Below are 26,647 nucleotides of genomic sequence, written 5' to 3' on the forward strand. Positions count from 1 at the left end.
TGAATAAATAAGGAACAGAGTTTTCTTTACTAATCTTCATTTTGGGAAAAGCCTAAAGGTAATACAGTGTTTTGAAATACAAAATGCTTGGGATTTGTAGAATTAGCAAACAACTCAGAATGATCTTGCTACATAACTATGTGGACTGCCACACTTCTAATTGTGCTAAAGCATGGTAAACAGCATTGTTCCATTTTATAGAAAATAAAACATGCTTTATAATTCAAGTGTTATTCTGAAGATAAGAGTCCCTAGCCTTGAACCTAAACAAACCAGTGAAATTTATAACTCAACTATGAGCTTCATGTTCAAACCAGCAGGAATAAAATCCGTTTGCATCAACATTCAAATGGGAAACTACTGACTGAAAACATTAACACAGAAGCAACAGAAACAGCTGGGTGGGCAAAGCTACATAGCAGCACGTAAGATTACAGTGAGACATACAAAGCAAATTTTTACCCTGCTTTGAATTCTCTAGACCAGTGTGCAATAATTACTTATGCATACTACACCTCAAAAATGGTAGCACACAGCTTCCTGCTCCTGAAGGAGAGAAAGGACAGAATGACTCCAAATCACTTCTGTGTCCTTCCAATCCTTAACAGGTTTGATAATGCAATCTGGTAGGCCCAAATCATGGCAGTCCCTGTGCTGCTGTACAGGCAGACCACTGTGCTGCTTAGAATCTTTACAGCTCCAAGAGCTGTCCTGCAGGTGACATGCTATTTATTACACTATCTAATTGCTGGGCTTTGCCATTCAGTAGCCTTTGAGGTGTCAAATTCCTTGAGTGAAGGAATCTTCCAAAAGTGAGGTGACTTCCCAAATTTACGTATTGCCATGTGTGTGTACCACGGCTACTAAGTAAATGGCAATATAATACTATTTGCAAGAGAGAAAAGGGTCTTCAACACAGTTGCCTATGCTTTAGTAAAAATTCACCTAAACTAGGCAAGAAGCAATGAAATAGCATGAAGGTCTGCCTAAAAATAATCAACATAAAATTGAATTTGAAAAGAAGCTGCAATCAAGACAACAAACAGCCTGCTGTAACTGAGGTTTTTCACATGTTTGGCTAATGCTTATTAAAAAAATAATCATTAAAAAAGTGTGTTATTACAAATATAAAATATAAACACTTTGCTTGTTAAATTAAAAGAAAAAACCCAAAAAACAACAACGAAAAACCCAAAGCCAAACAACAACTCAGAAACAGTCTAAGGGTGACCATGGGCAGGGACACCTCCCACTAGACCAGGTTGCTTAAAGCCCCTTCCAACCTGGCCTTGAACACTTCCAGTAATGGGGCAGCCACAACTTCTCTAGGAAACCCATTCCTGTCACCATTTTTGTAGTGAAGAATTTCTTCCTTTAATCTAAATCTACCCTCTTTCAATTCAAAGCCATTACCCCTTGGCTTAAAGATTGCTTACTGCTTATCTGCAATGACTTGCAGAGCTACAGCAAAGAACACTAATGGTTAAGTGCTCCTTTTTCCTAGGCAAATTTGAGATTTGGTTTTGCAGACAGATACGAGGTTGAAGCTTCAGCTAGAGGTTCACTGCAAAGCTATCCAAATGAGTCAAATGTAGAAGAAACACTGAGAACAGAAGAAAAAATAAATGGACAGTGATAGTGTGATTACAAGTATGTCTAACATGCAAAAAAAAAGTAATCTTTGTTCAGCAAGTGGAGTATGTCCCAGAGTTTTTGTACATGCCCCTTTTAATTAACACTTGATGAAACAAAGGCATGATATGGAAATAAAAGCAAACTTATTAGTTAAATGAAACAGTTATCGCGAGCAAATATATAGCTATTAAGGGAAAGATGAAGCTGTCACTAAGTGGCAAGTAAAGTGATTATAAAATATTTTCATTTTTACAAAAAATACAAAATTGATTAAATGTTTTTACCACCATATTTGGCACCAATAGAAACTAGTTTGAATTATCATGCAATTGTATTGTACAAGTATATACAAAAAAGACGGAAAACTGCGTATTTGTGAATTAGGCTACTGATGTGTTGAATAGCAAAAGCAACAGTTAACGTTTATCTAAAGATATACAGAAAAATGTGCTGTTGATACAGAATACAACTGCACCACAGCTTTGTGCTCCATCACACAGTACACAACTTACCAAAGTCATTCGTAATTTTTAATGCAACAGCATTATCTGAATCACTGTTTTTAAAAATAAACTCTAGTTTTAAAACGGTGTAAAAAATGTGTGGATAACACTTACCTCAAACATTCTAGCAGCTGTACATCGAACAAGAGCAGAAGTATGGACAACTCCATACCATAAGACTGTTAACAGCAGCTCATGATAAGCTGGGTTTGCACTAAAAGAAAACAGATGAGCAATCAAAAAAAAAACCCCACCTCAATCCCAAAGAACGAAGCACAACCAACACCTCCCAAGCCCTGAATATGTTCCTTGCCTACAAAATGTAGTCTCTAGAATTCATTGCTCGAATCTACTCCAACTCCTTTCTGAAGGATACATAACATTTATCTAATTCTGAAGGACATGCAACATGCTGCTGTCTAGAAAATACGCTGCAACTTGAAGTTCATTAAAAAAATATTAATAGCTTTAAAGGATATAATTTTCAATACATTATGACAGTGAACTCATATTTAGAATATATCTTGCTACTATGGAAAATAAAAAAATAATTTCCATTTTATTCTCAATGAGTGATTTTTTCAGGTTTGTTGCTTTTGTTTGGCCTTTTGTTTGGTTGCTTTTTGGTTTACATTTCTAAATTTTTCACAACTACATTTTTAATCTAGAGATTAAAAGTTTTAATTTTGTTAACCACCAAGGAATAAAAAAAAAGTATACTCCTTTTTCACCCAAAGCATCACAGTTATTACAGACAGATTAGAAGGTTTTTGATAAAAATTTCTGATGTATTTAGATCTAGTCAACTCCAAGGTATATTCTTTACCCCAGTTCCACAAAGGAAGCTTTTAGGCTATCAAGAGGAGCATGGGATAGTGAAAGCATGGTCATTACATCTTCTAAGAATCCAACTAACAGTTTGCGGTCTTCTTCCTGAAACAAAAACATACAATGTTTAATGCAGTAGAGGTATTGCTGTGGTTCTGATGACGTACAGCTTCAAGAAAGGCAAACTATGAATGAGAACAAACTAGATTTAGCCTTTAACAACCTTCTTATGAACTTCAAAAATGCGGTTTTGTATATAAGAACCTTTCAAAGCGAACACAAAACAGCACTGTTATTTCTGTATTTCATCAACTAAGCACATACTCTTGCATAACTTATTTGAAGTGGTTTACTAAAGAAACTTTAAAGAGTACTTGAGCACTTTCATGGCCCCTGACAGTTTGTGATTGCTCACAGTCCTCTAAACATCTGTGAGATGAAGAAGTATACATTTTTTTCCTGTAAGCTATGTATATGCCAGTCCATAACTGCTGGTCACTGGAGGATTAGGTAGTATTATTTATGGAGCATTTCTTTTAATACTAGGTAACACTGAAATTTTAAGAGTCCAACTATGCTGCCCAAAATTGTGATTTACCTACTTATCTGTTTCATCTATTTCAGGAAATTTTTCCAAGTTACATTTGCACGGGTCAGAGTTTAATGTCCAAGAACCCATTTACAGAATAACATTAGTATTTTTGATAAAGGCACATAGCAGCATATCATCTAAATGTAGTGGCCAACCTTACAAAAAAACTTGGCTTTTAAATGTGTTTACAGCTGTCCACTTTACCAGCTATCTTCAAAGCACAAGAACACTAAGTTTTCAAAGAAAACAGTACGCGAGTTTTTGTAGAATATTTTTTTCATGTTGTTATACATTTAAGAAAGAAACAGAAAAACAAACCTACTTGAATATAACACGTAAGGACCCCTGTTGCATAGATGGGAACTGTGGCTTTTGTTAGCACTCCGTTATCTGCTGCAGAATCTAATGAAACACAATGAAGAAATTAGTTTTCATATATACGTATATGTGTATATGTGTGTGTGTAATATATACTATGTATTTTTATATATAGAAGGTAGACGTATTATAATGTGTGGAAAAATTGTATCAGTACTGTAATAATACATGTGTGTCTTATAGTCACCTTTTTATATACACATGAAGAATTTATATACATATATATGCACATATACAGGCACACACATACTAAAATAATGTTTAAGTGGTATTTGGATTTGAGATTTTATTTGTACTTTACACACACACCCCCTACAGCTTCAGAGCATTCAATTCAGATCAAGATTAGATTTTCAACATTTCAGGATAACTTTTTCAGACTGCAATTCTCAAATTTGTTATCTGAAGAGGAGATTGACATGTTTTTTTCCAGTTGTGGTTTAAAATCAATTTTTATTCATTTGAGTGAAAAGCTACTTACCTATGTTTTCCTCAGACAGTCTTAAGATTTCCTGGAACTGTGGTTTTACCTATACAAAGGATGATGAATCCCATATAAGAAAACCTGTTACCAGTGTCAATAAATTTAGGAGCAAATTAAGAGTAAAAAAAACCCCAATCAACAACAACAACAACAAAAAAACAACAGGAGAAAAAGGACATTCTGAAGTAACAGAAAGAAAAAATCTTTTAAAAGCATAGCCAACTTTTATGAAAATTGAAAGTATTACATAAGAGCATGATAATTTCTACTGAGTAGAAAATTAGGGTAGCAGTATTTAGCACTCCTGATACCAACAGTTGAAGCCCCTTGGCAATATTCTTAGCTGGGCTTCAGAGTATATGGTTTTACATGGGGGTGTGTGGGGGGTAAAAGATTTTTGCTTTGTATCTTTGCTGTCTAGTAAATACTTTCTTCTGAAATATAGCTGTGATAATCAGTATCAGAACAGCTTTATAGAAGGAAGGGTTTTAAAGATAACTTAAAGAAAGGGCTTTCAAAGACCAGAGACTGGTTTAAATCTTCTCTCTGGAGGCAGAACATAATGCTAACTCTGTTTTGCAATTTTAGATATAGGTAATCTTGTGTTTTACACTTTGAAATGTTTTTGAATTATATCCAAAAGTTATTCTATTAAGAAAAGTGACATATTTCCTTGATAAAAATATTCAGATATCATCTATATAAATATCTGGGGCAGGGAAAGCATTAATTTTATATTTCCAATCAAGTACAGGCTAGAGTACTTACGCACACCACAAATACTGAACAGTGTATTGTTTTGAAGGAAATTTTTAAATCACTAGAACTAGGATGGATCTCTCCCACTGTCTATGCCATTCACAAAACAATATGACAAATAGTTTTTGCTGGGCAAGGCAAAAAGGCCATTCCAAAATGGTCAAAACCCAGGGCCTTTGTATCAAAAGGATACAGAGATTTAATAATAGCAGGCTTAAATGTACTTATGGAAAAGTATCAGTGTGTCATGCAAATATAAAGTGCGGGTATTCAAACACATTGTAATTATAGAGACTATATGTATTATCAGGTGCCCTTTTTGTAGAATATTTAAGATAATATCTTACCTTAGTGTTTGTAAAAATTTTTCCAAATGTCCTACAAAGTCTCCAGAAAAATCTAGAGAACTCATGGACACAGGCAGTTGATGCTACATTGATCTTGCCAACTATTTCTATAAGCTGTGGTAGCCTAAAAATCAGGAAACAAAACCATATTAAACACTACTCCAATCTTTTGTTTCTATCCACTTATATTTGCATAGATTTACTGTTTATATTGATACATACATACATATATATATATACACACACTGAGCACTACTGTTTTTTTATGAAATTATGTACATGTTCTGTACAATTCCTGGCCCTTGAAGAAAGCAAGGGTTTAAGTGCCAGAAAGGTGTGACCTATTTTTTCAAACACAGTATCTTTCATGAGATATTCAGAATACAAAAATCTTCACTTCAACAGAGAACTGACTACGCGCTAGTGCAAAGATGAAATAAACCATTTTCTGGAGCAAGAGGGTTACTTACAAGTTCTGCTAGATAGCTGGTATTTTCTGAATAAAAACAAAGTCAACTCAGTATAAAAATAACATCATCTAAAAAAATTCAATTTTTTTCCTCTCTAGTAATTCTTAAGCACAATCATACTTAAAATTCTGACATTTAATAACTGCTAAGAATAATCATGCGTAAGAAAAAGAAAAAATGAAAATTAGAAATCATGAGATACAAATGAACTCACAGCTGATTAACTACCCATAGCAAAGTCTCCCAGCCTGTGGTACCCTCATGTTCTAGCTGATAGTCATACAGTTGCAACAACACTGCTAATTGTTCACGGCTTCCAATGATGATGGCCACATCCTGAAGAGGCGATACAGGTCGGGGAAATCTAGTGACTGTAACAGCAGGGAACAAGCAATCATGAACAAAAGAAGATGAAAATAACTTAGAGGTGATGTGAGTCTGAAACTCTTTACTGCCTTCTGTGTAAGGTTATGCAATTGCTTTTTAAATATCTGTGAGTTAAATCAATCTCTGAAGAGATAAAATAGCCCTCACTTAAAAAGGGAAAATGCTAGTACAGGGAGATTATGGAACTATCATCACTAGCATAGCTTCACTAAGGGCAAACGTTGCCTGACCAACCCACTGGTGTTCTATGATGAAATGACTAAATCAGTGAACAAGGGAAGAACTACAGATGCCACCTTCACTCAAATAGAAAAATATGCATTTGATAGACAGACTTTTTGTTGGATAAAAAAATTGGCTCAATGGCTGCATCAAGAGAGTAGTGGTGAGACGCTCAGTGTTCAGATGGAGACTGGTGATGAGCAGTGTTCTTCAGGGATCTGTGTTGGGACTGGTAGTTTAGTATCTTCATCAACAACAGAGAGCAAGAGTGACTGCACCCCAGCAGCTTTGTAGGCAACACCAAGCTGAGTGGTATGGTTGACACGCCTGAGGGATGGGATGCATTCAGAGGAACCTGGGCAAACTCAAGAGTTGGGCCCATATGAACCTTGTGAGGTCAAATGCAAGGTCTGGCACTTAGGTCAGGGCAAGCCCCCATATCAATACAGGCTGAGGGATGAACGGATTGAGAGCAGCCCTGAGGAGAAAGACTTGAGGGTGTTGGTTGATGAGAAACTCAACGTGAACCCACAAGTGTGCGCTTGCAACCTGAAGGGCCAACCATATGCTGGGTAGTAAAAGGTAGCCAACCTTATGCAGTAGCAAAGATGTTGTTGTTGCTTAACTTCTTCGCTGAATAATATTAAGTATGCTCTACATGAATTGAGCATAATAAAAACAATGCTAGTATAGCAGAACTTCAATGTCCACATATTTTAATGGTCTCGAATGTTTTTTGGGGTCTTGCTTTTTAAATTATTCTCTTCTGACAATTCATTTAAGTAGTGACTTGGGGAGGGAGTGAGGACTGGCAAAATCTACTTCGTATATAAAGGTTGAAGCAGTTAAATGATTAAAGTGCAGAATCTATTAAAAAAATATCACAATATGACAGAAATTCAGGGAGCCTCTTTCTTTGTACTTGCTATATATGAAAATACAACATAAAGAACAAGTGGATTAGAAAAAAGGCTTGGGGGCATAAACAGTAAGGCACAAGTCCTTATTGTACAGTGTGCTATAAAAAAAATCCTAAAACCTACTTTACACATAGATTCTACAACTTATGTTTGTGTAGCAACCTTAAATACACACAAACCCAACGTAAATCTAGAATATGGATTACTTCCTGAAATTGTTTTTTTTTGCAGTTGATAGTAGTTTGAGATTTCTTGTTGAATTATACTTTAATTTCTAAGAATGCCACATACCAGCAATTAATAATTTACCTTCTATTTGTGGTACTTCTCCCTGAAGTTTAGCCTTGCTTGTGAAAGGTGCATTCTGTAGCACTAGTGCAAACAGTGATGGAATCAGTGACTGCAGAGCAGACAGATACATGTGGAGCTTATGTTCATCCAAGCCATGCTCTCCTTCCTGAAAGAAACAGGAGAGTTAAAAGTTTTCAGTTTGCATAATCTGTTGTTTAGGCATGTATTGCCTGGCAAGAGATCAACAAATCTGTGATGAGTTTCTACACAGACACACTAATTATATAGTAATTTATCCCTACTGCAAGCTTACATTGTGTCACCATCCAAGTCTCCTTGTCACCCTTCAGTCACTTCCACTCTAAAGATTCAAGCAATACAGCCTCTAGCATTTAATAGTTCGTATCAGTGAACATACTGATATTCTGAAAGAACATTTTCCAGCACATTTTGGAAACAGGAATCCTTGGTGTCAGAGACCAACACCTTTTAAAACCCAAATACACTAGTTGCCTGTACTCTGAAAACAAGCATCTTGGTTAAGCGTGTTAGACTGTTGATAACCTATTTTCCAGGCCTTTCCAGGTATCTACCATATCAAGTATGCAGACAAACTAGCTCATAATTGCAAATACCCTAACTAAACCATTCAATTCTACTTTGTTTAATAAATATTGTACTTTACTAAAAAATACACTATGTGACACTTAAACCGAGTTTAAATAAAGGACAAATGCACTCAGAGTAACACATCATGTAGTCACAGCCGCAAGCAAGCGTTTTCTGAACTGCAGTTTGACCATTAAGCTATAAGGCAAAAATGCTCTTAAAGAGGACCACGTTTGGTATGGGCAATTTTGGTGTTAGGTTTATTTCCCTGCTTCCCAAGGACAAGTAACAGTTACAGAGTTACAACAAGAATCTCCAGAAAATTTCTCCCCCCTCCCCCCCCCCATTGGGTAGCAATTACTTACCTTTTCTGTATATTTTTAAAAGCCTGCATATATAATAAAGACACAAAGAAAATTCTCCAATGTAGAAACAGCTGAACACATACCCTGAGCAATTTTTCAATTTTATTAAGCAGTGTAGGTATAAGATGGAATTGTAAATTTCCCAGTTCTGTTGTCCAGGCAGCATAAGCAGGTAAGAATACCTGATGTGTTGCACTAACTACACGTTCTGAAGGGTCTCCTAAAGCTGAAAGCAGCAGTTCAAAGCCCTGGCAAAAGACAATAAAGAATGTAATTATTTTCCCCAAATTTATACTGAAGTTTCTCACACAAAACATGCATGCTAAAAAAGATAATCTATTTTTGAAACTTTACACTAATAAAAATAAAACAAGGTAGTACATGAAGCCTTTGAACAGGTATTCCCACCTCATCTACAAAGGTAAACAGTAGGTGGTTCAACCTACTAGTACTTTACAGTCAACTTGCCAGAATCAGTACAAACACATTTTATCACTCTGCTTTCAAAAACTCAAGGACAGGATTTGAAGTTATTTGTTTTCACACTTATCTGAAACATTACTGGGCAGTATTAAGTTGTATTACTTTTATTGTAGCAGACAAATATCTGTTAGCAAGTGATGATATCAAACCAGCTAACAGCATCATGTGGGCAATTAAGTGGTATGTTCTTGAAGCAAATTATTAACTATTAGAGAAGCTTCTGTATAATGCTTATACCTTAGGTTCTAATGATACTTGTAAGTATGTGTTTTCTTTTTGTTCTTGGTGATACAATAAAAATCAACATTCACATACACATCAACATCTCCTGAAATATTAGGAAAGATATGAAATAATTATACAAGACATTTTCTACATATAAAACCCAAATCATATTATACCTGTTGATATTTGTCTGGATCATCAATATATCCCATAATGATGCCAAGGCTTTTGATCACAGCTTCTCGTACCAGATCTGCCTTATCTTCCATTAGCATTTGCTGAAGCATGGAAAGTACTAATGAACTACGGATTTCTTTCTGTTTGTAATCAAGAAACATACTTGTTAAATCCAGTGAAAGAAGAAATGTGGGTTTATATCAATTTTTGTAAAATCATTTGCACATCTATTAGTGCTCACAAATAAAATCCCTTCCTCCAGTCATCGATCCCTTTATGAATACTACAGTCACAGTAGCCACATCAGAAGATGAATGAATATAACATGTCAGTAGCCTCATTAGAAAGCCTTTTGTCCTACTAAGCACAGAACTCAGGTCCTTTCATTCATACGGAACCAAAAGTAACTAGGAGCAAAAAACTACTATAGGCCTAGACTTAAAACAGAATCTTTAATCACTGCACTGCTAAATTGGAGACGTGCCTGGGTTTTTTAAAAATGTATTTTATTTTCCCCTTTCTCTGAAGCTTCCATCTCACCACTGACTTAATTTTGCTGGTGTTTCTGACTGACAGAAGTACTCATGGAACATTCCACACTGTCTGAAGAACTCTGCTATTGAATGCCAATTTTTTTTTTAGATTATTTCCCCTATTTGTCCTAACTATCTTTAATTTTCACTGAAACAAAGATGATTTTTTTCAGAACATCCTGTTTTAAAAGACATTTTATAGCTAGATTGACCTGTATTCCTTTACAGTGAGCCACTGCCTCAGTGTGATTTACTGAATCTCACATGTGAGATATAAAGTAGAAGACTGACTGCCTATGCATAACATACACACTTGGAAATATTTAAAATTATAAAGGAAGTTTTCATCACACAACATCACCTTGCTTTCACTAGCAAAGTATGTATAGGCAGTATCGATACTTACTGGTAGGTAAGGTGCTAGAGCTCCACAGGATTCTGCTACCAGTAGCCGTCTCTCTGGGTATTTGTGGTTGATCTGGTAAAGAGAAACAGAATGGTTATTTGCTTTGCAGTAACCAGCATTTAAAATGTGGTTAGAATGAACTGCAACAGAGAAATATGTCTGCACCTTTTTGATAAACCCTGACTATGCCTGTAAAAGTTGTATATGGGTACTAAGCAGTCTCAAATTGTTGCATTGAGGCATAAAGGCAAGACTTTGTCTTGTCCTATAAAAGAGAGTTCCTAGTAAGAGAAGAATCAGAGAAGCATGGATGTATACGCAGTAAAAAGAATGGTGGAAAGCAGCATATGGGCTGCTTTGCTTTAAAGAATATGCATAACTTCTGAGCTAGCATGTCACTCAGTATTTTGTTTCTGTAGCCCTTCAGGACCATCACTCCTCCAAGAATCACACAAGTGCCCTCTAGTGTTCTAAGCCAAGCAGTGCAGTGTAGCTGCCTCCGTCTTGTGCAACTGAGGTCAAAATATGACCCACATACTAAGCCAAGAAGTACTTGCACGCTATTGAGGTTCTGCCCACAATTCTAGCATAAATGTGTCACACCTCTAAAATGTAACTGAAAACAGCTCCTATTCCCAAGAACCTCTTGATCCCATGCTACCTCCCCTTTCCACTCAAAAGTTTTTTGAAAACTCTGTCTTACAAATTTAATATTGACACTTCGGAACCAAGTTTGCATCCCCATGGAGTTAGGTTTAACGGGCAGCATAATGGCTGTGCAATGAAACATGTGACATGTTTCAATATATTCCGTAACAACAAAACAAAAACAAAGTTTAAAATGGTGAGAGGGAAATGCGAATAGTTTGATCCTGTCAGATAAAATAGGATATGCATGTTGTGAGATTACTTCTCTCTCTTGCTATGCAGTGCATAGCCTTGATTAGGCAACCATCTTAACACAGAAAAAACAAAGGTGCTCACTACCTTCTTTGTCTCAGCCTTTACTGGGAAGACTTGTCTTCAGTAGTCCAAGATCCCTAAAACACGTGAAAGTCTGGAGCAAGGAAGGCTTACTTTGGCAAAGAACTATCAGATTAGGAAAAATTTAAACAAATTGGACGTACACTGATCTGTGGGCCATGCTGGAGATGCAACCCTAAGTGCTGAGCAAGCTGGCTGATGCCACTGCAAGACCACTCAACAAAATGCTGTGGCAATGAGGGAGGTTCCTGAGGACTGGAAGAAAGCAAACATCACTGCTATCTTCAGGAAGGGCAAGACAGGATTCAGAGAAACACAGTCCAGTCTATGGCCATTAGTTGCTAGAAAGGTGCTGGAGCATTTAATCCTGGAAAGCATTTTCAAACATACAAAGGACAAGAAGGTGGTTGGGAATAGCATGAATTTATCTAGGAAAAACCATGCATGACCAACCTGACAGCCTGCCAAGATGAGTGGCTCAGTGAACAAACTGTGAGGAGCGAATATTTTTATGCTGACCTCAGCAAGACTTGATACCATTTCCCATAACATCCTCATTTGCAGATTGATGAGGTCTGGACTAGGTAAGGACAGCGAGGGAGACAGAAAACTGGCTGAAATGATCACAAACAGTTGCAGGTGGGGGCCAGTCCCCAGTGGTGCACCCCAAGGGTTGATTCTGAAGCCAACAACAAAGATGTGTAACATCTTTATTAATGACCTGGATGACAAAATAGAATGCACCTCAACAGGTATGCCACTGACAAAACCGGAAGAAGTGAATAATATGCCCAGAGAGGTGTACTACCATTCAGAGGCACCTCAACAGGCTGAAGAAATGGGCAGTCAGGACCCTTATGAAGTTCAAGAAAGGGAAATGCACAGTCCTGAACCTCAACAGAAAAAAAATTTCCGTGCACCAAAACAGACTGGAGGAAAGTCTGGAAAGCAGCTGGAAAGCAGCTTAGGAGAGAAAGACATGGAGGGCCTGACAGATACTAAGCAGAGTCAGCAATGCACTCCTTGCAGCAGGGAAGAACAATGGACAGCACCAAGATAAACATCACCAGCAGGTAAGCAAAGTGATTATCCCGCTTTACTCAGCACTGGTGGACCACATCTGGAGTGCTGTGTACAGTTCCGGATTTCCCAGCTACAAAAACACATTTTAGTGCAAGTCCAGCAGACAGACATGAAGATGATTAAGAGACAGGATATATGACATATGGGGATTGGCTGAGAGAGCTAGGGTTGTTTGGTCTTGAGAAAAGAGAACTCAAAAGAGATCTTATTTATATGTATAAAATTAACACCTGTACCTATCTGCAGAGAGGTGAAGAACACAGAGGCGCCCAAAGAAAGGACGAGAGGAAATGAAATACAAGAACTCCTATTTTACTGGGAGGCTGGCCAAATGGAACATGTTGTCCACAGATCTTACGGAGCTTTCACCTTTGGACATACTCAAAACCAGACTGGTCTTGAGCAACCTGCTCTAGTTGACCGTTTTAAGTTGACTTGGACAGCAAGATATTCAAAGGTCTCTTTCAACCTCAGCCATTCTCTGATTTGCTCAATTCCACTGGCTTAAGAAAAACTGTAGGTGAAGATAGAGTAACAAAACAACTTTGGACAACTTCTTGTCTTGACTTTATTTCCACAGCACAATAAGCAGTGAGTTTTACCTGACCACTGATGTAGTATTAATGCCTTCAACTTTCTCACTGTTCTGATCTGGAATCACTGAAATCTCAGGAGCAAAATGTGGCAAAAATAATTTGAAAGAGACTTAAAAGACAAAAATCATAAGCCCCAGGACTGAACTGAAGTCTCAGGCATTGGAGAACAGTCTTTGAGCATGTCTATCATGGTTTTCCATTCATCAGTAAACACCTGCTATACCTTTTTTGGAAGAATGGAGATTTCATAGATGAGAAATATTAAAGGTGCACAACAGGCTGCTTTAACACCTGTAGCATCTTTGCCTTATGTGCCATCTTCCCAAATGCAAATTCCCTACTGGTAACAGAGACACACTTTGCCTTTTGGTGCTTTGCTTTCCTGACAGAAAGAGCGAAGACCTGTTTTAACTGGTTCAGGTGGACTGGCAAGAGAGTATAAATAACACCCCTGATACTGTGAAGACACACTAACATGCTGGAGTGTCAAGACTCAAGTTTCTTCAAGGCTTGTGTTTAGGGAAGATTATTAGCCTTTGGAAACCTAAACAGAACTAATGTTTATTACAATTTCTCTTCCTTTTGTCTTTAAGAAGCAGTAGTACAATCTTGGAAGCCAATTAACTGGTCACTAGTTCTGAGGGAACTTTCAGCATTCATAGAGCCTTGATCTAAACTCGGATGAGTCAGCTACCAAATTTCACCTGCAAAGAGCAGGTAAAAAGATTACAAAGACTAGCCGATAACTCCAAATTCCAGACCGTGTGGATGAAAATGCTCAATCTTCTGAGGGTCCAGATCTTTGCATCTGTACAAAGATTTTGATTGGAAACTAACTGCATGAACGCTTTCATGATTAAGGCATCTACTCAGAAAAGGTAGAAAATTACGGGTATCTGAGTTCCTTCTACGAACTCAGTCTTATGACAATGAGATTGATTCAGCTGGTATTTTGATGGATAAAATAATGGCCTGTTTTCAGTACTGCAAACAAAGTCTGGCAAACTGCATTAAATAAATGAATGGTGACATATGGCTTGGCAGCCTGATATACTCTATTGTTACAGTTGGACTTGCTTCTCTTTTGCATCAATTAGCAAGAAACTGGTATGGTGAAGGTATGCTTTTACTGAGGTGAGACTGTTCTGTTCTTTTTTAAGCACTGCTCAAATTTCTCGAGAAGGTCTAAGAAAAAAATGTGATTATTTTGTGTTCAACTGCTATTGACGTGAGGACTTCTTTTAATCTACAGATACACCAGGCACACACATAAGCACAAATGCTGCACATACTAAGTATTTCTATTGTCAGAAAGCATTAATACTATTTAAGCTTGGACTTTATTGAGAAACACAGATGGCTGTGTTATGCAAGAAACAGTAGAGAATTATTAGGCCAGAAAGACTGTACCATCAAAGCAAAAACTTATCACTCTGTCATATTCACTGTGTTTTAGGCAATGATGAACTCCCTTTTCTTTCTTATGCTAGGAAAATACCATGCATTTTCACCTGAACTCATGTTGTTATTTTCTTATGCCTCAGATGAAAGAGTAGCAAGAACATTTCAGTTTGGTTGGTTAGTTATTCCTATTAACTTAGAATACCTGTGAAAAACATCACTGTGGCTCTAGAAGTCACATGTAAACTTCATTCTGATCTTACAGGTGTAAAATCATGCCCATCTACAGGGGACCTATTTCTGACTACTTTGATCTTTAATTTTCTGTGTAAGAATTTAGCTGAAATGTGGACAGTGCTCCAGGGACTTAATACAATATAAAAATCATCAAGTGAAATCTTTACATGAAAATGGATTTTTAACAGTCTGGAAATGACAGTACAAACTATAAAGGCACCTACCTGGCAACAGGTTAGGCAACAATGATGAACATGTGTGTATCTACATTTCAATACAACAAACATATGCAGGTAACTAGAATCTTCATATAGTCTTCGACAAATTTTCTGCTTTTGAGTTCATTTTCATGTTATATAAAAGCATATGTATAATAAGGAGAAATAACATCCAAATAACTTTCTGTAGAATACTTTGAACTGCCATTTGTTGAAAACCAAAACAAGCCACACTCAACAGGTAAAACTCAACTTTTATAACTAAATTTCTAGTGTAAAGCACAAAATAATCAGTTACCTGTTCCCAACACTGTGGTAAAAGCTCAGCTTCTACACGTGTTGGTCCAACATGTCGGGCAAATGCCACGCACCCAGTCAGTATCATCTGTCTGAAAAAATAAATTTAAAGCTTAAATCTGTTCATGAAGTTCTATAATATAGAATATATTCTTTAAGCTAGGAAAAGTAGATGCTGTCAGGCAACAGGTAATGATCTACAGTCAAAATTTCACACCATACACACTGACTTAAAGGCTAAATCTTAAACTAAAAGCCATGACTGTCCCTGCTCATTGCAGGGGGGGTCGGACTAGATGATCAAGATCCCTTCCAACCCAACTATTCTACGATTTTATCTTGCTTTCTACTTAATATTCCTTTTCCAGAAACTTGAGATGCCAAACTCCATGAACCAGACCCTGAGAAGCTCAGATTTGGAAATCTGATTTCCTCATGTCTGAGAATGGGAAACTAACTAAATCTATCATTTAATTTTCATTACTGAACATTATGATTCATCATGAAGTAAAAGGATCTAAATTACTTAATACTACCATACTATCAGTATTTTAGTCAAGTACACATACTGCTTTTATTTAGAAGCATTTGTGAGATTTAATAAAGTGTTCAAAACAAGGAAATTCTTTTATGACATGGTTTTACAACATTCTAACATGTAAGTTACTGTCACTTCTCCCCAAATACTGAACTCCATTCTCACCAGAAACCTTCTGAAGCCCATTATGAAGAGGAAGAAATTAATCAGTCAGTAGTATCTACAGTCACACAAGTTATCTGTATTTGTATTCTTGCATTTTTTAACTTTCCTCAAAGTTTGCAAGAAATCACTGTTGTTCCATTTATTTCACAGGCACCATTTTTTTATTTTTTCAATAAAATTGTACTTAACTGTAATTTGTGGTATTTTAACTTAATTACTTAAGTTTTTACTTCTACTTCTCCTGTTAATGGGATTGGAATGATCTCCACTTTGCATGCAATGCACCAGGTTCTATTTACTTTCAGTGTGTACACAAATACTTAAATAGCCAGTTCCAAACAATAACACATGGACATAAGACACTCATTTTATCACCTCCACAGTAAGACTAGGACACCACTGAGAACTTGTTCTTTATTCCTTTGTAGAAAGTAAGGTGGGATTTGCATCTGGTTTCGTGTCATGTCTAAGCGCCTAAATATTTACTGTAGTGTGCTCTTAAGGTTGAAAGGCAGAGGTTCTGCTGGTTATTTGTTAGATAGTTACATAATACCCATAAAAAAAAAAAAAAACAACAACAAACACTTTCAGAATCTTTTCAAAGAGCAACAGTCAATTAAAAACAGATTTATTTTTTTCCAGCATTCTTTAAGCAAACAGTCAGAGCAAACTCTTTGGTGTTGTGTTTGTTGCTTACCCCCCACCTCTCCACCACATGCAAAGAACTAGACCTTTGATCAAGGTAAAAAGGTTGGGGGAAACAAGAATGCAGTGATTAGATATGACTCAAGAAATCAACAGCTGATGCATGATAGCAGTATGGAGACAAAAGCTTGTGGTAATTTCAAGTTCTACAACAAACAAAATAGTTATCCAAATGCCTGCCTTTGATTCTACACCCTGCACCTAATCGCAGAACTGGGCATCTGTAACCATCTTGAAAGTATATGGCAACAGCTGGTATTTCAGAGGAAGGGAAGGTTGTAAGGATCTCAGCACAGGTCATTGAAGCAAAACACATTAATGCTAAGCTATTGCAAAAACTGCAGTCTAGGCTGGACAAGGGAAAAATATTTTTGTCTTTATTGCCGTAATGACCCCGTTTGTTAACAAGATGCTAGGAATGCTTTTCTCAAACAGCTCTCACCAGGATATGCACTTATGATCACCTAGGCAAGAACATAAAGTAAATCCCTATGATTTAGCAGAATAGTTTGCTTCATCACTACAGAAACTGAAGCAGAATCAAGAATCAGACTACAGGAATAAGGCAGAAGTTACAGCAGAACAGATATAATTTAACACTCCTAAACTCTAGAGGTTTTAGAAATTAACTGCAGGCAACTCAGATCTTACATTACACAGTTCAAGATTCTTCTGCTACCCCTAAAGATTAAATTAAGAACTCACGAGAGTTTTCCTTAAGTCAGCAAGTTACGAGTGTTCTAAAGGAGGAGACATCATACGACTGCTGAAAACTCATACTAGATACACTAAGCTGAACATGTTTTAGCTTCTTTTCAGCAAGAGTGCTGCTTCAGGGTACATTACTTGGAAATGTTGAAGATTATTCAACAAATTGAACTACATTTTAACCTTGTCCAAAAGACTTTAACATTAATTGGACTTTTTCATAGCTCCTTAGTGTCCAAACCCAATATAATTGTTCCAAAAGATGTTTAAGTAAAGCTAACATGTATTTGTTCCTTTGCTGTATCTGCATGCATCAAAAAGCCTCTCACGGGCAAGAATTATAATACAGGCTTTCCACATAATTGTTCACATAGTTTGCAAAGTTATATATTTAAAGTAAAATACTTACTTTAATAGGTTCATTATTAGAATTGCAATGTCATACTTCAGTCTCTCGCATTTAACAAATTAAAAAAGTCAACCTGTTATCCACTGCTACTTTAATGTATAATGTAGGCCTGTACAGTATAGCAGAACATAAACAAATAACATATGCAATAATTAATACCATTATTCTGGTGACTGAAGCTGAATGTCTTTGCTTACTTCGTATCACGCAAGGCTGCTAAAATATTATTTAAACTTATTTAGATAAAAAGCAACCACGCACAATAGACTTTGTGCAAATATATAAAAAGACCACAACTGAAATTCTGAATAAATATTTTTTGTCTAACTTTGTATTCAAGATCCATTTTACTTCATGGAATTTTATTTATTCTTCAGTTAGGTGTTATGTCACCTTTAAAATACATTTTGATTTTTATGTGTGTAAATGTTCGTCCTGCATAATCTCCTAACACAGAGATTACGGCAGAATATTCTTCTCAAATTTCTGATGACAATGAGTTATTTTTAGATATAAGCCTACATCACAACAAAGCAAGAAGAAGGAAATTTCAAGGAAAAACAAGCTTGGTTTTTCTCCTTCATTAGCTGCTGGAAAAGACACACTTAACTGCAGCTAAACAGGCATATGAAAACTACTTGAGAGGCCACCAACACTGTGACAAATTAACTACAAGAAGCTACAAGGAGAGATCTAATTTCCTCCTCCCCTCAACCACAAAGTAATTGTAGCTTCTCAATGCGCATGGGACATTTAAAACATTTTAGATAATAGTAGATGCTTCAGAAGCAGATTTCTAATGAGTATGAAGTAGAATGAGGGCTGTATCTTTCTGTAATTCCAGTATACATGGTGCCACTGTGCTAACAAGCTCTGTTTATGCATTTTTTTGTCTCCAGAGCCATGTCTTTCAATTGTACCTCATCTCTAAACTTTACAATGGGAACACGATTGATGGATGTAGATACAACAGAATGACACCAGAACACTTCAGAAAATCTTCAAAAGAAATGCTTTCAACCTATTCCATAATGGTTGTTTTGTCTGAAGACAGAATAGAGCAACAATAGATAGAGATGCTTACAAAACACTTCTAATGAAAATAATGGAAGACCCTTAGATCAAATATGAAAAAATCCTTCCATAGTTAGAGAAGGAAACATACCAGCTAGGGTACTGTCTTTCAACCTTAAGGATACTCTTATCAAGTCAGTACAAAGATGTTAGATTTCCTGAGTACTAAGGAAGAACTAAATTTATAAAACAAAAAGTATACTTTGTTTCAAAGTCTTAACCAAAACAAAACAAAGCTCTTAACGCTTGTCAGAACTAAACCACTGCTTCAGTCTTCTGATTTTTTATTGCCAGCATAGCAGTGACCATAAGAAGAAAGAATACTACTTTCTCATGCTATTTTCCCCAACTGAATATCATAGTTAAGAGAAGCTGTTTTGATTTCTGTATCAACCATTGCTAAAAATTATGACCTTAAAGCTCATTTTAACAAAGCATTTTAGTTTAAACAAAAAAGGAACTGAAATGTTACGCTGCAGCTTAGCAAGAGCATTCTTACATTTCAGTAACTAGAAAGTACAGGTCATAGAAATGGAAAGCCCTGAAGTCCACATAAATTTGTCAACACTATACCAACAAAATATCAGTTTAAGTGAAACTTGGTTAAAATCATCTGATAATATCCAGTTCCTATTAGTTCTGCTCCTTTGACAGAGAAAAACAAGTTCCTTCTTATCCCGCAACACACAAACGCAAACACACCTTTGCTCATCATCTGGTCGTTTGATCAAATTGAACAGTATGTGTAGAAGCTGATCTCTCTCTTTGGGTTCAGGATGGAGGCAGGCTGTACACAGTATGAGTGGGATCAATTCCTAAAAAATTGTGGGTAGGGGAAAACCAAACAAAGTAAAAACGCTTTGGGGATATATTCATTAATGGCAAAAGAAACTAAGAAGATAAATCTAGACACATAGTATCAAAACATTAAGAGAAGATGTTTTTAGAGTCTTGATCTCTTATTAAGTGACCTGAAAAAAGTGAAGGTCTACAAAAGTTAGGATTATTTTCCTGCTAGGAAAGACAAGGGGAGAACCAGCACATAAAAGAAAAAGCTCTGCAAAGATTACAATTACCAAATGCAGGTCACCTGTAACCAGAATTAGAGAATAATCATGGTTTAAATTGTCTTCACTACTTACTGAACTAAAGCAAGCTTCACATGTATCTATGGAATAAAGTTCCTATGGAAAAAGCTACTTGTGATAGCATGGAGTTAAAGATTAAAATTTCTAATTAAGCATGTACACAGTTTTGTGCACAAGTTTGAATAAGCACTGAGAAACATACATTGGTAAAGGTGGCATTAGATAGCCTCTATTGTATGTTGACTGAGAACAATGTGTTTTTTTTCTTTTAAAGGTCTGCTGTTGTTGGGTTTGTGGGGGTTTTTCTGGTGTTTGTTTTTTTAAAAATGAAGCAGCAATATCTGAAGCTGAAACTTTTTTTTTTTTATTATTTTTTATTTAGAGCAATTCAATTCCCTTAAGGAACAAACTACCAAGAAACTACTATGTAAAACATTAACGGAAAGAAAATACAAGGCTGTTCACAATGATGGAGACCTCCTCTCCTTTCAAAACACGCATTCAAAGGTCATGGTATTCATTCCCAGAAGAAACACATGTTTCTGGAACATTAACTGGAAGTCCCTTTCCTCAACTTTTTTGTAGTGAGCCTTTTCTTAGAAATCATGTAGTTTCCAAATTCAGTTAAATATTTTAGGGGCAGAAACATCACACTGGGAGGTCAGGAGGAAAAAACAAGACAAATCTAGGTGTCTGCAAACAAAACATGGGCAAGTAATTTGGAGACTTCCTCTTCCACCTGCACATGTGGCAAGCTTTTTGTGAATTTGAAAATTTAAGCCGTGACAATCACGTAGATGAAAGTGGGAAACACCCCTTAAGTTACTAGGAAAGATCATATGAAACCTGGGAAAACCTGTAATTATTTGTAATAACTTTGCAGGGAGGGGACAATTTCTTCTTGCAGGTATTCAAAGTGACCTATTCATAATGTTCTTGACAGTAAGCCTACGAAACGAGGCGGACGTGTGGAAACAGCATTAAAGACACCCTCACTGCTCAACCTGTAATTTCCTAAACAGCAAGTGCTGTTTATTTTAAATATAGAACAACACTTTATTTTAGAGCAGTACTAAGCTAGCCAACTCCTGGTAAGCTTTTGTTTTCATTTTACAAGGATTCTATTCAGCACACTATTTTTCTCCCCTGTACATCCTAATGTGCATTTTAACATTCTGGGAGATATCTTGGCAACATTTAACCAAATTATGATACAGGTTAGGGAATTTATGATGAGATGGAGGAATGAATGTGGAAATACCCTAACTACCACTTAAAAAATCTGAAAGTACAGAAGGAAAAATAATCAATACATTTCAAGAGTTTGGACTTATCTATTTCTCAGTATTTTGAGATCTATCTTTCTGAAATCTCCACTAAGTTTGCATTATCCAACTGCTCCTGCAACTATTCTTACAAAGAGTTTAAAATAAAAAAGAATTACCCCATGAAATTGGACATGTCTATTTTTTATGGTCTGGGTTTTTTGTTTCATCTGTTGAAACCATCACACTGACTTCATTTTCCCAGTAAGTTTGAGTACCTACTCAGAAATCATAACAGCTTACTCAGAATCACTACTAGATTTTTGAAACAGTGCCTTTCAAATTGAAGGAAGTTCAAGTTGTCTTTTCCCAGCTGAGTCTTAATGAAAGGAAAACACCTCTGAATATTCACCTCAATACTACTGCCTTGTGTGTGAAAGGCTAATGAATAACCTAACACAGTTGACGGGGCATATACAAGGCTGGTTCTTTACCTTGCAGAAAGCTGGTTATTATAGCTGATGAAATTAGCTGTATTTTCTTGTCCATTGGTCACATTCTTTCATGCATACTATGGGAGCAGTGAATGTTCTCTGCATCGCTGCATCAGTGCTTCTACAGTTCCTTCTATTAAGGGGAGTGGAGAAACAGTGAGAAGTCTTGAACAGTGTTTTATGCACTGCCTATAGACTTAATGAACAGGAAGGTAAAAGTGGAGGGAAAAGGGACTTTCTGTGGGACAAGAACAATTATACTGCTCTCACAGATGGAGAAAACAGGTCAAGTTAAGTCTCTCAAAGGTGTAAGTGGACAGACTTTTCTTGGGATGTTCAGGATTATTAAGAAAAAAAAAACAAAACCCTATAGGCAGGTTTGAGCTCATTCTTTCCTCTTACCATGCCTTAGATGTAACTTGTTCAGTAAGTCTCAGATTTTTTTCAATTCTCAAAACCAGCAGAAAAGTGCTGTAGGAAGTGGTAATTTTCCAATAAGACACAATAATATTAGCATTTGGCTATTTAAATTCAAGAGGAAAGTAAATAACATTGTTATGGAGACTGTATGTAATTGTTAATAATCAGGAAGAGAACTTCCAGTGATATTTGAAACACTGCCTTCCTTGGGAAGGAATACCACTCGTGCTGACAATCGTAAAGCAAGAACGTTAAGTTTTAAAAAAGCCAACAATCCTCCATTTAATTTTAATCCTTCCTAAATGTTCTGTTCATCCCCAAGTACCACTCTTCCCCTTTTGTTTCTTACCTAGGAAAACTTATTAGTTCATGCTGATGTTAGGGGACAGTACCAGGAGGAGTGACTTTCAGAACTGCAACACTGTTTTCCCATTTGATGCCAAGCAGACTGCCACTGTAACCTCGTTAGCATTTGCAACTTGATGAAATAAAGCACTGTGTGTCAGAGGTCTCACCTCTGCCACTGAAAAGGCAAGTTAGTTTATATCTGTGAGCTACCCAGATGCAGAACTGGGAGAAGAAATCAGTTTATACTGTGACATAAGCTACATAGAGGTGAGCAATGGACAATCATAGCATCAACTAGGCCGGAAAAGACCTTTAAGATCATCAAGTCCAACCATTACCCCAGGACTGTGAATTCCACCACTAAACCGTATCACTGGAAGCCTCATCTACATGGTTTTTGAACACTTCCAGGGATGGTAATACTACCACTTCCCTCGGAAAACTTATACTACGAAGCTGATCTAATGTATTGCACAGAACTTAAATGGCCCATTTGTTCTACTATTGTGGAAATGTCCACCTATGTCTCTCCAAAGAGAAAATATTTTTTCCACCATAGTAATTTTGAACAACTTCTCTCTAACTTAAACCATGTTCTGTTACCTTTGAAAAGGATTCATTATTTGAGCTGATTCAAGTTCTCAATAAAGGCAGCACATGGGCATATGGAGCAGCTATTCATTATGGTCAAAAGGTGGCTTTGTAATGGTTACTTCAATAGCTTAAGATAGTCAGCATTATCATTACTTCAAATAGTAATCTTTATCTCAAATATGGCAAACGGGTGACAATTTAATATATAAACTAGGACACAGTTATGACTGATTTTGCAAATGCATCCCGTTTTAATGTTCTCCATGTAAAAATTATTCAGTAACAGAGCTTCTGACAAGTAAATAACATAAATAATCTGTAGCAACTGAAATGGCTGCAGATATTAACACATTACTGATATGGAGTATCTTGTGCAAGAATGTAAGTTTAGAATTCATCCTTTTAATCCTAAAATGAAAAAGTATTTAACTGTAAGATTAACATGACTCAGAACTTCGTGCTAACCAATATTATTAAGATTACAACTCTAATTACATTAATTTCACAATATCAGCCTACTATTCCAGGATCCAAATTAAGCCTTTCATTGATCCCCAAAGGGGTGATTTTACATAAGAATCAATGTAGATATTGGTGCGGAAAAAAAACCCGTACTTCTTTGTTTGTATCTACTGTTTATTTGGGAAACTGCCTATAACACCACTGTGATAAAACTAGTAATGATTGGCAACACAATTTAAGCATTAAACTCCTTGCATCTATGAATCATGTTATATTTAAAGACATGGTGTCAAAGTCAGCTTTCAGACTAGAAATGGAAAGGATACTCTATGAGGTTAAGCCATTTCATTCTAAGGAAATTACATTAGCCCCTCACATCCAGAGAAAGGAACTAAAGGACCTAAGTTAAAAAAATGGTTATGTCTGTGTTTCGTGTGCCTGGGGCACCTCTACCCCCCCCCCCCCCAAAAAATAGCCCCCTGAGCCAAAACCAACACCCCAATTACATGAGAAAGAGAACCAGCAAACCTGCTGTGATCAACACTATCCCTGTTTTCGGAAACACAATCTGTAGAAGACTACCACAATCTAAGCTTTACAGAGCAACACAAAGTATTTTAACTGTTCATTTAAGTTTTTCCATTTTCTCCTATTCTGTGAAATAGAAACAGTCATTTAGAAGATACTGATGGAGGACAATTTTCATGCCCAGAAACTCAAATTTGTATACCTTTATCCATATACAACCAGAATGACATCTGCTTGACAAAGCCACTGGAAACAGCCACTGCCAAGCTCTGATGCAGCATTCTTCTACATTTTTTAACAAAGCCAGTATTTTACGGCTTTAAAAGTGTAAGACCGAGATGAAAATCTTCAGTAAGATAGATATTCAGCTGTACCATGCTTTAAGAAATAGCTACCTATGAAAAATGTCAGAGAATAAAAGCGCCTCAGTGATGTCTATGTGTAAATACTGCAAGTTAAAGTGAACAAGTTTAAATCTACAGCATTGCTTGCTGTCAATATCACCCATTCAGAGTTTGTAGATTCAGCATTCTTTGCTTCAACTTTAAACAGAAATAAAAGCAAACCTCTAATCTTGACATTTTGAGCTCTATGTAAGTTACAGTTTCTCAGTGTATATATATATATATATAAATCAGTGGTGTAATTTAGTAAACCATTACTGCTGTGATTTTGCTAAGTCTGCATAACACAAATGAAAGTTACAGAAACTAAATCTGGAATAAAAGGTGGGATGAAAGGCAAGGAAAAGTGTTTCTAGATAAAGAGTAACAAAAACTTGATACTAAAGCAGCAAGTTTACTCTAGCCCAAACTCTGCTAAAAGACTACATACTGCAGAGTGTGGAAGTTGTACATACAAACATTATACTTTGTTACCTGCCAAAAAAGAGATTAATTTTATGCATCTTATACAGGGTGAGAAATCAGTATTGCTAAAATTTTAAAAAGACTGCTTTCCTCTAATTACAGTTTAATTTTAAAGGAATGATTTTATGGTCTACATCTTGAGGGTGGCTGATTTTATTTTTTTTAATCTTAAATGTGTTTTAAGTGGTAAAAACACAAATGAGGATCCAGATTCCAATGCAGATGAAACTCTATGATCAAGCTGCTCATATGGAGGAAGTGTTATTATCACAGACTGCACATGCAGCCAAATGGGTGTTAGTTGTTTTTTGTTTTGTTTTTTTTTTTGAAGAGTCAAAATAAGTTTTTAGCGTTTTCTTACTGTTCATTCCAGTTACTGTTTGGCTTGCAGTATCTCCTTTGTTTGCGAGTATATTCACATACCAATCTAAACATTGACAGACATGTTCTCAAGCAGTTAGGATAATCTAGACACTTAGATAAAAACAAAATTCTATTTATATGTTGATAACTGGAATTTTAATGACTACAAATTGCTTTCAGGCAATTATCCTATATTAGGCATTATTGATTTGACCCTATTGAACTGCTCTGCCAGGAACTACTAAAATGATCTCCTCAGCTACCCTATTCAATACTGTGGTTTTCCTTCTTTGTTATCTTCCATTGGAACCTAAACTACAGACACTGGAGTACAATTAAAGCTGTAGCAATACATAAAAATAACTTAGAATTTCAGAGATGCGTAAGTAATTCTGACACTAACCGAATCACTCAGGTATCATCTGTAATGTTTACCAGACCACTTATCACCAAATCAGGCATTCTGTTAGTAACCTTAAGCAGGTTAAAAGCATTGCTGAAAGGGCTTCTGAATCTCTGGTAAAGGACAATACCTGCTGAGTGAGCGTCAACCTCTAGTTTCTCCAAATTGAAAATGTATAGCATAAGTATAGTTTTCAGCTTAAGATTTTGCAACTAATTTCAACACAATGAATACTTAGAGAACAAATATAGTACTTTATGGAGTCATCACAAAATCGTGTTTAATTCTCATGTCTAAGACTGACAGTGTACAATCTTAAATACTACCACTGTATCTTTTCAGAGCAGATGGGCAATCACTTTGCATTACCAAGTGAACCTGTTAGGTATCTTTCTCAAATCAGTGATAGTTTGTTGTATTTTTACATAACTTCTCTGTAAAATTGTGCCAAGACTCTTTCACGATAAGGTTGGTTTTGGAAGAGACAAGCTCTTAGGCTAACTTTTGTAATAAGGATATTAATAAATATTAACAGATGGTTTACCCCAGTTTTCCTTCAAATTCCACAACTACATCTGAAAGAACATTACAATAGTTATAGCAAAGGATGGGTAACCAAGAAAGTTATTTTTAAAGCAAATTTCAACTCTCAAAACATTAAAAGCATCCCATGAAATCCAGTTACACAATTCTCACTTGTATTTTTTTCAGTCAAACTGAAACAGATGATTCATTTAAGGCAAAAATACGTGTAATCAAACGTAGCTTCAACTGTAAAATAAAT

General features: G+C 36.1%; 1 protein-coding gene across 6 annotated transcripts in view; it reads right to left on the reverse strand.

The window, feature by feature from the left end:
• Positions 1–26,647, reverse strand: part of RELCH (RAB11 binding and LisH domain, coiled-coil and HEAT repeat containing) — a 75,299-nt gene that overhangs the window by 13,872 nt on the left and 34,780 nt on the right. For 5 of the 6 annotated variants that reach the window (XM_061346663.1, XM_061346664.1, XM_061346662.1 and 2 more), the window contains 12 exons: positions 19,732–19,844; positions 15,432–15,522; positions 10,615–10,686; positions 9,675–9,815; positions 8,874–9,038; positions 7,835–7,982; positions 6,211–6,367; positions 5,527–5,650; positions 4,418–4,466; positions 3,881–3,960; positions 2,965–3,071; positions 2,253–2,352 (listed from right to left, as the gene is read on the reverse strand). In XM_061346663.1, coding sequence (XP_061202647.1) covers positions 2,253–2,352; positions 2,965–3,071; positions 3,881–3,960; positions 4,418–4,466; positions 5,527–5,650; positions 6,211–6,367; positions 7,835–7,982; positions 8,874–9,038; positions 9,675–9,815; positions 10,615–10,686; positions 15,432–15,522; positions 19,732–19,844 — 1,347 coding nt within the window. The remainder of the gene's footprint in view (positions 1–2,252; positions 2,353–2,964; positions 3,072–3,880; positions 3,961–4,417; positions 4,467–5,526; positions 5,651–6,210; positions 6,368–7,834; positions 7,983–8,873; positions 9,039–9,674; positions 9,816–10,614; positions 10,687–15,431; positions 15,523–19,731; positions 19,845–26,647) is intronic. The other variant, XM_061346667.1, reaches the window with a different exon arrangement.

This window comes from Neopsephotus bourkii, unplaced genomic scaffold (genome assembly GCF_033783945.1).
Source record: "Neopsephotus bourkii isolate Nb327-2 ecotype Australia unplaced genomic scaffold, CSIRO-AGI_Nbou_v1 NB_272, whole genome shotgun sequence".
In the NCBI taxonomy this organism is placed as follows: domain Eukaryota; kingdom Metazoa; phylum Chordata; class Aves; order Psittaciformes; family Psittacidae; genus Neopsephotus; species Neopsephotus bourkii.